General features: G+C 44.6%; 1 protein-coding gene across 5 annotated transcripts; it reads right to left on the bottom strand.

Annotated features, from left to right (window-relative positions):
- Positions 1–898: 898 nt before the first annotated feature.
- On the bottom strand, positions 899–11,313 carry ewsr1a (EWS RNA-binding protein 1a). 5 transcript variants are annotated; one of them, XM_055936558.1, is made up of 16 exons: positions 11,194–11,313; positions 10,570–10,606; positions 10,353–10,407; positions 10,016–10,142; positions 9,420–9,621; positions 8,771–9,051; positions 8,462–8,648; positions 4,451–4,488; positions 3,864–3,881; positions 3,660–3,775; positions 3,419–3,548; positions 3,154–3,273; positions 2,064–2,232; positions 1,879–1,973; positions 1,532–1,775; positions 899–1,282 (listed from the first exon to the last, which is right to left on the bottom strand). In XM_055936558.1, the coding sequence occupies exons 1-16, from the start codon at positions 11,207–11,209 to the stop codon at positions 1,243–1,245; spliced, it is 1,875 nt and encodes a 624-aa protein (XP_055792533.1). In that variant the 5' UTR covers positions 11,210–11,313; the 3' UTR covers positions 899–1,242. The 5 variants fall into 5 exon arrangements, with proteins under 5 accessions (XP_055792533.1, XP_055792530.1, XP_055792532.1 ...); XM_055936555.1 differs by having other exon boundaries at positions 8,735–9,045; XM_055936557.1 differs by having other exon boundaries at positions 8,762–9,045.
- Positions 11,314–11,811: the final 498 nt, after the last annotated feature.

Below are 11,811 nucleotides of genomic sequence, written 5' to 3'. Positions count from 1 at the left end.
CTTCAGAGTAGCCTCCCTTTGCCTTTAACAGCTTTGCACACACTTAGCATTCTCTCAATCAGCTTCACCTGGAATGCTTTTCCAGCAGTCTTGAAGGAGTTCCCACATATGCTGAGCACTTGTTGGCTGCTTGTCCTTCACTCTGCAGTCCAACTCATCCCAAACCATCTCAATTGGGTTGAGGTCAGGTGATTGTGGAGGCCAGATCTGACTCAGCACTACAGCACTCTTTGGTCAAATAGCCCTTACACAGCCTGAAGGTGTGTTGGATCATTGTTCTGTTGAAAAACAGATAGTCCCACTATGCACAAAGCAGATGGGATGGCGTATCACTGCAGAATTGCTATGGTAGACATGCTGGTTAAGTGTGCCTTGAATTCTAAATAAATCAGTGCCACCAGCAAAGCATCCACACAACATCACACCTCCATGCTTCACGGTGGGAATCACACATGCTGAGATCATCCATTCACCTACTCTGCATCTCACTAAGACAAAAATCTCAAATTTGGACAGATTTCCACCGGTCTAATGTCAATCGCTCGTGTTACTTGCCCCAAGCAAGTCTCTTCTTATTGGTGTTCTTTGCAGCAATTTGACCATTGACCACACTAGCTTCTGCACTTGAGAAGACTCATGAGCCCATACGCTTACTGGTAAAATTACCAAGGGGCATTATTGTAATTCCAAAATTTTAAGCATGATGTCCCCATAGGATAAGCATAATCAATATGTACAACTCCTTTGAGCAAGCATACATATTGGGCCCATCTCTCGAATGTCATGGTAAGCTAGACAGTCTGCGTAACTATCTGTCTGTCCACAATGAGACCTCAACATTTCCTTAAATCTGTAGTGAAACGATGCTCATTCCATTACTAAAATCAGTAGACAAACCTTTTTTCCAGGAAAGTGACTACATTTTTTAATTCAACATTGTCTGAGAAGGGAGGGCAGAATAAGTAAAAAAAGGTTTTGCTTACCACAAGGTTTCACAAATACAATCTCACAATTTATCTGTACACGACAGCATGCGTTTGCCACAGGTTCACAAATGTTCAACCAGACCAGAACAAAAAAACACAAATAACACTGGTAAAAAATAAAAAAGGTCACCGAAGTTGACTATCGAGCCACAAATTCCCACCATTAACCATTTATAAATATGGAGATACAAGTTTAAAATGTTCATTTAAAAATAAATCCTGTATAACATGGGAATTTATTCAAGCGTTGTATCCTTCAGTAGGGACGACCTCTGCGGTCCTGGCGATGGTCTCCCCTGGAGAGGGAATAAACATTTCCATTAACAACCATGACCGATATATTCAAACAGCTTTCAGAATTTCTTTTGGTCTTTCCCTTTTCATTCAGAACTGTATGTAATTTAACCAGGACGGATTACAATGCAATCAAGTAATTTCTGTTGCCAAAATGTGAAACTATGTGGGGGTTTAAATTTGAGAACCCCAAGTGGCATTAGAAGCTTGTTTGATGGGAGCTGGCTGAATGTGAATGATTCTTTACTCACTTCATTTCCATCATCTTGCCGGGGGGGCCCATACCCCTCCTGCCTCGGCCGCCCATGTCATCCATGGGAGGGCCACCACGGCCCCGGCCGCCGAAGCCTCCTCTTTCCATGCCACCACGGCCTCTGAATCCACCTCCACGATCACCACCCCTGCCTCCACGGAAGCCTCCAGGGCCCCCTGGACCTCCACGGTCCATCCCTCCACGCCCACGCATGCCTGGGCCACCCCTACCACGATCGCCACCTAGAAACAAGACAATGTGTTGGTTGGAAGACAATTTATAGCTTTTCCCCTTCTACTTAAATTTATCCTTCATGAAGTAGATATTTTAAAGCTAAGCATTTACCTGAAGGGGAGAAAGGTGGTCCAAAGCCTTCTGGTTTGGGTGATTTGCACTGGTTACACTCCATTCTCCAGGCAAAGTTCTGGTTACCGCAGCCCCTGCAATCATAAGCCTCAGTCAGGACTACCCCAAACCACAGAGAAAGGCAGTTATAGACTGAACAATTTACTTATTTTGTTAGTACTCACTCTTTAGGGCACTCCCAGTCTCCTGCTCTCTGCTGCATGTTGCCCCCTGAGGGCCCACCTCTACCCATGCCATGAGGACTGCCCATGCCACGGGGACCACCCCTGGGGATAAATCCGCCACGCTCCCCACCGCGTCCCATTGGACCACCACGGCTCATCATTCCTGGCCCTAAGAGTGATAAGTCAGTGTTCAGAATGTTACACTGAGTTTGAGATCAACTTTTACCACCATCTACTAATTGGCAAGTATACCTTACATCGCAAATATATTTTCTATCTACCAAGACGCAGGGATGCAAATTGGTAAGGGCCCAACAAACAATTCACACGGAAAGTCCAGAAAGTGTCTACTTTCAGAGAACAACAAGTATATTATAAACATGATTATCTCAATAATCCCAACTTTCTAAAGCACAAAAAGAAAATAATGCCCTGGGGTGGGGAAGTCAGGCTCGTTGGTCTGGGGTTAAGGTTCATTATGATACTCTCAAGTCTCCCCAGACAGGAATACATAGGACAGTAGATTAGAAAAATGTAAAAACCTTGTTTATATTTTTATTTTTTAATCTGTTTAGTTTCCTGGTTTTGGATTTTCCATTATTTTTTCCAGGGTGGCTAACAGTGTTTCATGTGATGGGAGAGTTTGTAAAGCAAATGCCCACCCGATTGATACAAATCATATCATTCTGCCAGGTAGGCCTACTTTGCAGTCAACATTTCATAGGGAAGGTTTTTGGGAAAAACTTTAAAAATGACTGTTTAGGCATGCTAAGTGGCTACACAACATAGGCGCACAGAAACATGTATTACTTCTGAAAGTGGCAGGAAACATGAATCACTGATGCATTCTTTTCATAAATTATGAAACTAATCAATAACTACTTTTGTAATAAGTTCACCACGTTAAAATTTGTGCTCAGTCCATAGGCATGATTCACGTGGATGGTCCATTGAGATCATAACAGCGATTGCCAAAAAGCAATGAGTTTGCATCCCTAAAGATATCCTAAAATGCTACAAGTGAAACAGTTACAGAACAGTTTGGAAATGTCCATTCCAGATGTGTGGAACAGGATTTGGCAGAACATACCTCCACGGTTCATCATGCCTCCCCGGTCACCCCTCATGGGCATGCCTCCTCGCATCATCCCCATCATGGGCTTACGGCGAGCCATTGACACCTTTAGCTTCTTCCCCTGAAAGTCTTTGCCTAGGTAGAAGGGGGAAGAGAGGTGCATATTCAATACCAACATTCACTGAAAGAACTCTGCTAAGGTTATGCATGAAGCCCTAGTAATTATTATCAAGGGGCAATCAGAGGGCCTCTGTTAGTACCCCCCAAAAAAGACACTCACCATCAAACCACTCAACTGCAGCTTTGGCACATGGGGGCTCATCATAAGACAGAGTACAATCACCCTTTGGTTTCCCCGAATCTTTGTCGGTGTAGATGTTAATAGCAGGCAGACCTGTACGCTTGTTGATCTGAAAGATGGAAAACAGTATAATCAACCAATTCATCAGTCAATACTTTTCAAAAGCCTGTGATAACAGTTAGGAAAAGGCCTCCAAACTGCATCATAGTCTAGTACCAACCCTGATTATTCCACTGTGCTTGAAAAAGTCAGCGACTTCGGGCAGCGTTGCATTCTCCGTCAGGCCAGTGATGTAAATAGTGTTGTTCTCAGAGTCATCCTGCTCCTCTGGGCGTCCTGTGGACAGAGTAAGGCCCGTTTAAAAAATGTATAACTTGATGCACACAAACATTGCTGTGTTTGATACATGGCACGATGAACTCACCTGTGTCTGAGTCTGGTCCTGTTGCCCATCCACAAAGAGAGAAGACAAGAGACCAAACGTTAGAATGCACATTTGCCTGATCCACCCCACATGCTGCAGGTTAACTTTACCCTGGCACACATGCTCCTCTGAGCATTCCCCTTTGTATAAAAATAAACATGGTGTTGCAACCTTAGAAATTAGATTATTGAAACCCAATTTGGGCAAATATATAAGTGTTTTCAAATGAACTGAACACCCAAAACACCTAAGGCTGAAAATTAACCTAATTTGAAAGTTAAATAATCAAAAGACCACATTAACAAAATAAATATTTAGAAAAGTGGTGAAAAGCCTAATGGCTTCATTGGCTTGGGGCAGCATATAAAAATATATCAGTGGGAACACTTTAAAAATAGTAATCAAGTGGACGCCTGATATTGAAAATACCCTCAAAGCAGTGTGTGAGAAAAACCCTAATGAACCAGCAATATATTTATTTTGTTTTCCCCTTTGGCTAGAAAATACAACACGACAAGTAGATACAAATGTATAAATGTGTTAGGTGGTCTAGTGTATTATCGTCTTGTAATTGTCATTAAACTTACCACCAGGCTTACTGAAGCCACCTCTGTCTCCAGTGATGCTGGGGGAATAAGCGGAGATATGAAGACGATATCCCTTTAACAGCCACTTTGTACCACATAGGGATGGGGGAGATTTGGCACAGTTCTGACTAGCTTTTATTTATAAAATGCCCAAGAAACTAACTTAGCTATTAAACCCCCAAAAGACACTTTGAATCTTTAAAGGAACTATAGAATCTTGACAGGGGTAGGGGTCTATACAACGTTTGTGATCTATGGGTTCCCTTGCTGAATACAATATATGAACTCAAGCGGCATAACTTTCTACGAGTATCAATGTTTGGCATAATGGGGTGGCTTTAATCTTTATTACCTCTGGGATTGAAAACCCTTGTATTTTACACAACAGGATATATTTGAATTGTTTCAGATGCAGCTCAAGTTATAGACCAGTGATCTAGTTGGATTTGAAAAGAACTATACAACCCAAATTTGTTCATAGACTTCAGGCTTAGAGGATAAGGTCAATATAAAAACTACCCCCCCCCCCCCACAAAATGCCATAACATGGAAGTGCTTGGCTGACACGCATGGAAGCCTTTACTATTCAGAGCTGTACCTGAGACAATTGTTACAAATAACTTGTATGGTACATTCAAACATCTCAAGTAACATTTCAGCCAATAAACATTGTTTTACACAAGATTTCTTGATTACACAAAGCAAAAAAATGCAACCAATAATTTTCACTAAACATTTTGCTTTCTAAAAACGTTTTTCCCCTTGATGACATTCTGACTTTTTTGGGGGACATTTTTGGCCACCTCTTGTTGACACCACCGATATTGTCCCCTTTTCAAAAGGCTGCCGGCACAGACCCAGAACTGAGTTGTGGTACTGTAAAAGTATTGGTGTGTTTACATGGATCTCACTTTGTTACCTGTAGCATATAAATGCGACAAAGCATGTTAAAGAAAAGTGCACTTCAGCAATACATTTGAAGTTATACCATTTTTACACTTATTTGTTTCTTACCTGTGTGTAAGAAAGGTGAATGAATTGCATTTGTGATTATTGGGGTAATTAAACATTAAGTATGTTTAGTGAAGACTAAGGTAAATGTGCCTCTGATTTTAAACCTTTTGATTTGACCAATACAATAAGCACTGGTAGAAGATAGTGATATAAATAGATAGACATAGCCTTGAAGTGACAAAGCAATGCATTCACCTTTTAAAAAACAAACAATACAACCCCCTCGGCCCCAACACCAACTCTGAACAAATATTCAGAGGTAAATGCTTTAGACCATTTCACTAAAATGTTGACACACTCGACGACTAACATCAAAACCTAACATGGCTAAATGCATAATTGTACTTTATGTATGCAGGTTGAGCTATAAGTTCCCAGTGTAAGTCCAGCTCACACAATTGTAGCATTGTATACCTAAAGGAGTGCCAAAGTCTGCACAAACTAAATACCTTCAAAATGAGAAATGGCTAAATCTATAGAAAATTATTTCCTGAATTTAAAAAACATAAAGACCAGAAAGATTGAATTAATTTCACTCAGTCCCATTAGAACAACGTGGTTGAATAGCCTATCCAAAATGCACTCCTTCATGACCATTTATTTGAATGTGACCAGAAGTGCCCTCATTCAAAAAGGCCTACTGGCATCCTTGTAGAACAAACATGCCTGCCACTTACTATCCCAACTGACTTTGGCTCTTGTGTGCTCCTGTGATTGAAAATAATTCCCACGGGAAAGTTTCTCTCAACATTGGCTACCCAGAACATGGCTAACCGGTATTGACAAAGTTCAGTTGGGAGGGTCTAGGTCACATCTCAAACTAATTCCACGGATAGCCGAGTGTCAGCGGATTTACACTCCTCCCTTCTAACTTAATTGCGGAACGCCCCTCACCAATTAGCAAGGAGCGCCCCTCACCAATTAGCAAGGAGCGCCCCTCACCAATTAGCAAGGAGCGCCCCTCACCAATTAGCAAGGAGCGCCCCTCACCAATTAGCAAGGAGCGCCCCTCACCAATTAGCAAGGAGCGCCCCTCACCAATTAGCAAGGAGCGCCCCTCACCAATTAGCAAGGAGCGCCCCTCACCAATTAGCAAGGAGCGCCCCTCACCAATTAGCAAGGAGCGCCCCTCACCAATTAGCAAGGAGCGCCCCTCACCAATTAGCAAGGAGCGCCCCTCACCAATTAGCAAGGAGCGCCCCTCACCAATTAGCAAGGAGCGCCCCTCACCAATTAGCAAGGAGCGCCCCTCACCAATTAGCAAGGAGCGCCCCTCACCAATTAGCAAGGAGCGCCCCTCACCAATTAGCAAGGAGCGCCCCTCACCAATTAGCAAGGAGCGCCCCTCACCAATTAGCAAGGAGCGCCCCTCACCAATTAGCAAGGAGCGCCCCTCACCAATTAGCAAGGAGCGCCCCTCACCAATTAGCAAGGAGCGCCCCTCACCAATTAGCAAGGAGCGCCCCTCACCAATTAGCAAGGAGCGCCCCTCACCAATTAGCAAGGAGCGCCCCTCACCAATTAGCAAGGAGCGCCCCTCACCAATTAGCAAGGAACGCCCCTCACCAATTAGCAAGGAACGCCCCTCACCAATTAGCAAGGAACGCCCCTCACCAATTAGCAAGGAACGCCCCTCACCAATTAGCAAGGAACGCCCCTCACCAATTAGCAAGGAACGCCCCTCACCAATTAGCAAGGAACGCCCCTCACCAATTAGCAAGGAACGCCCCTCACCAATTAGCAAGGAACTCCCCTCACCAATTAGCAAGGAACTCCCCTCACCAATTAGCAAGGAACTCCCCTCACCAATTAGCAAGGAACTCCCCTCACCAATTAGCAAGGAACTCCCCTCACCAATTAGTAAGGAACTCCCCTCACCTGGTTGTCTGTCTTAATTGAAGAAAAACATTTAAACCAGCAGATACTATGCCCTCCGTGGAATGAGTGACACCCCTAGACTAGGGGGCCAAAGGGGAGATATTTGCTGATGGTCTTTAGCTTGTGGATACCTTCTTACCTTTGGCCATACAGTGGGAGGGCTGAGAGCAGCAACCAGTGGCACAACATACATCTACTAGGGTGATGACTGATTTCACATAATATTTTAAAGGATGTGGTCATCAAGCTATACTGAATAAAAATAACACCACGCAACAATTTCAAAGAGTTCCAGTTCATAAGGAAATCAGTCAATTGAAATAAATGTGTTAAATCCTAATCTATGGATATGACTGGGAATACAGATATGCATCTGTTGGTCTCAGATAACTTATTGTGTTTGTTGTCCAGTTTATGCCCGCCCATACCATAACCCCACTATGGGGCACTCCTGACTTTGACATCAGCAAACCACTCACCCACAACGCCATACACATGCTCTACGGTTCTGAGGCCGGATGGATGTACTGCCAAATTCTCTAACATTAATTTCTCTGGCAACAGCTCGTGGACATTCCTGCAGTCAGCATGCCAATTGCACACTACCTCAAACCATCTGTGGCATTGTGCTGTGTGACAAACTGCACATTTTAGAGTGGCCTTTTATTGTCCCTAGCACATGGTGAACCTGTGTTATGATCATGCTGTTTAATCAGCTTCTTGATATGCCACACCTGTCAGGTGGATGGATTATCTTGGCAACAGAGAAATGCTAACTAGGGATGTTAACAAATTAATGCACATTTGAAAAAAATAAGCTTTTTGTACATATTGAACATTTCTGGGATCTTTTATAGTAGCTCATGAAACCATCACTTTACATGTAGAATTTATATTTTTGTTCAGTGTAGTTTAAAATGTAACCTACATCCTATGCCTCAACTCCCCACTTAATTCCAACAGCAGAAATCATGTGTATCATGTCTTTCTGCGGAGCTTAATTTGGCTAACTGCCCTATCCAGTGAGGGGTGATGTGCCACTCTCAGCCCAGTGCAGGCCTCACTCTGCTCCTGTAGGAGAAAAGGTTTGATGAAGTGAGAGGACGGGCGAGCACTTACCCCATGCCTCTGCTCATTCCACCACGCATGCCGCCACCACGCATCATCCCGCCGCGGTCAAACCCCCCACGGCCGCGGCCCCGGCTCTCCCCCCCACCCATGCCTCGGCCCTCACCGCGGCCCCTATATCCACCCGACTCTGGCCCCGAGTAGCCCCCTCCGTTGGAATGATCCTGCCTGTAGTTGCCTGGGGAGAGAGCAGACAGTTAGGACCCACCACAATTAAGAACTATGTATAACCAGTATAAAATCATACAATGCCATAAGACTTACTGTACTGGCTAGGCATTCTATATTCACCCTGCTGACCATAGCTGCCTCCTGGTCCACCCTGTTGTCCATACTGGCTGGCAGGTGGCTGACTGTAGGACCCTCCGGATGTGGGAGCATAGCTGGAAGGTGGGGCCTGCTGCTGGGGTGGAGGGGCCTGTGGCGCCTGGTAACCGACACCCTGTTGGGTGTAGCCACTCTGCTGGCTCTGGTATCCACCACCTTGTGGCGGCTGGGAGTAGGAGCCCTGCTGGGGTGCCTGAGAGTAGGAGTTCTGCTCATAGCTGGTTGGTGGCTGGCTGCTGCTGCTGCTGCTGTAGCTGTGGGGACAGGAGATGAGGACAAGAGAAATTGGATCAAACCTCCAGCCTGCATAATGCAGCTTGGTCTTTCTCAGATTAGTAAATACATAGCATTTGGCTTCACTCACACATTTAGCAGATGTCATTGCATGTGATCAAATAAAGTGTTATCACATGCAATGACATTTTATTTGATGGGTGGGAAACCACCAATGCCTCCGCCAAGGATCGTAAGTTAGATTCCCAGTGCATGCATGACTAAGTTGCTTTGGATTAAAGTGCCTGCCAAATGGCACATATCATATTAACCAGTGTTCAGGTAAAGGAGCTTGAGCTGACAGTTAAGCAAACTTTTAAGTGTGAAATTTGAGGGCTCAAAGACACACCTAGGTGGTGCTCCAGCGGCCGGCTGCTGCCCATATCCCTGGTATGCAGTCTGGGCTCCATATCCACCCTGGACCCCATAAGAGGCCTGGCTGCTGCTGGTGGTGGTGGCAGCAGCGGGGGCTGCAGCATACCCTCCAGCGCCATACCCCTGCGTTGGCTGGCTGTAACCCTGAGGGGCAGCAGGAGTGGCAGCGTAACCAGCTGAGAATAGAAAAACATAAGTCAGTGTTAAACTGCATACACAAGCCCCAGCTTCCCCACAACAAACTAGGGGCTAATGCAGGGGGTGGGCAATTCCAGTCCCAGAGAGCTTGATAGGTGTCAGTTTTGCCCCAGCTAACACACCCAACTCCAAAAATCACCTAATCGTGATCTTCAGTTTAGAATTCCATTTGAATATCAGCTGTTTGCTAGGGATGGAGAAAGTGACACCAACCAGGCCCTCGGGGACTGGAGTTGCCCATCCCTGGGCTAGTGGCATAAAACTGTACATTTCGATGCGTGCTGGTCTCACATAAAAAGTCGTATAACTTTTGAATACAATGCTTTTCAGTTAGTGGATCATGTTTTTATCAGAATAGATCAAAGTTATCACCTGCAGCGGGTGGCTGCTGACTGTAACCCTGTTGAGCGTAACCACTTGAGGTGCTACCACCTTGGGGATAGGTTGACTCAGTCAGCTGGCTGTATGACCCATATCCCTGCGGTTGGCCATAACTCGGCTGAAAAACAACAGATGTCATCTATCGAAAGTCCAACACCATTACAGATCAGTTGTTTCTTCAGAAAAAAACGTTGTTTCTGAAATCTGCCCTCCCAAACTCAGGAGAGAAGCTTCATATTGTGTTAATTCATTGAGTCCTTTCAGATCATTGAACCCTAAAAGCTAGGGGCTATGGAAAGGGGCTTTGGTCAGAACAAAAGTATCCTACCTGTGTGTTTTGTCCATAGCCAGCCTGAGCGGGCGGCGCCACATAGGAGCCATACCTACAAAAATAAAACAGCCTTAGTGCTATACTCCACCCCCCACCATCTTCATTGACTCGTCAATACAATCATTGTAGAGTCAGACTAATGTTCGGGGGTACTATCAACGCGATAAACAGTTCAATTATATACATTCGTTTTTCAGTGCAAGAAAACACTTACCCCGGTTGGCCTCCCGCCTGTCCATAGGAGCTGTAGTCTGCAAAATACAACAACCATGAGGACAGTTCCATTTTGATATTAAATGTCATCATGAACATGCTTCTTTAATTCTTTACCATGTCAAAATTACTAACTGTTTGTGGAAAATGCAGTCTCCAACCTGGCTATTAGTTGACAAAGCTCAATTCAAGAAATGGCCGCCTTTATCAGCTTGTTTTACAGTGTCCACACCAACTAACGTTAGAACAGGCGCGCATTCGCTCAGCTAACGAAAAAGCTAGTTAGCTAACGTTAACTAGTAAGAGCCATCGGACGATACTATAGTTAGAACTAGCAAACTAGAGGAATGAGATGTAAGTTCCACGGGAAAATAGCTCACAACCGGTTCAAAAATAGTTATAGGCTTGGGGTTTTGAAAATGTAATTCCAAAATGCAGTAACAGTTATAGCTAGTTAGCTAGCATTAAAAACTAGCGAAAGAACCCCTCCCCCATACAAGGTAATGTAGCTAAATGGCTCGCACTGCACATAACGGTACTTAGCTGCTGCCTACATGTCTAATACCTAATATTGAAATTGATAAACTGATATGTAGACCTATTACTACGGTTTCGCAATCCTTACCCGCTGCTGATGCCATTACGATGTCTGGTCTTCACAGAATGTTCTTCTCTCTATTCAGGCCCGCGCAGCTGGCCTGATTTTAAACGAAGGCGGACCTAACTGAAAGGGACGGTCTTCTTCTTGTTCGTTGTGGGGGGGTTTATCGGCGGTTGGCATCCAACGTTATGGTGCATTACCGCCACCTATTGTATTGGAGTGTGGGACAGAGACAGGGAGAAAATGAATCCTACCTGCCAGCCCCATTACTCTTAAGAAAGATAATACAATATAAGACTATATCTAATGACGTTCTACTCAATATACTCTAAACTACTTTCCTGTATCCCGTTCTTCTTCATACTAGATCTCAGTCTCTCTCTTTCCCTCTGATACTGCCCACATTGTAGCAATACATGCTCCACAGTCTTTGTTTCCTGGAAATAATCCCACTTCCTGTTGGATGCTTTCCTATCACATTTAAAGTCTCAGGTGTGGTTTCAGGACAAGTCTCTGAACATCCTTGAGTGGCAAAGACAAAGCCCGGACTTCTGGAATATTTCTGGAGAGACCTGAAAATAAGTGTGCAGCAACGCTCCCCATACAACCTGGCAGAGCTTGAGAGGATCTGCAGAGAAGAAT

The sequence above is a fragment of the Salvelinus fontinalis genome, chromosome 10 (genome assembly GCF_029448725.1).
Source record: "Salvelinus fontinalis isolate EN_2023a chromosome 10, ASM2944872v1, whole genome shotgun sequence".
Taxonomy (NCBI): domain Eukaryota; kingdom Metazoa; phylum Chordata; class Actinopteri; order Salmoniformes; family Salmonidae; genus Salvelinus; species Salvelinus fontinalis.
This window is presented reverse-complemented; position numbering and strand designations above follow the sequence as displayed.

What these genes read in the sequence shown, in the direction of transcription:
- ewsr1a (XM_055936554.1), bottom strand. An exon ending in TCAGCAGCCACCCGCTGCAG is followed by an intron (nt 9,622 to 10,015) that starts GTGATAACTTTG and finishes TTCTATTCTCAG; the next exon opens with CTGGTTACGCTGCCACTCCT. An exon ending in GGAATGAGCAGAGGCATGGG is followed by an intron (nt 4,489 to 8,461) that starts GTAAGTGCTCGC and finishes TTATTCCCCCAG; the next exon opens with CATCACTGGAGACAGAGGTG.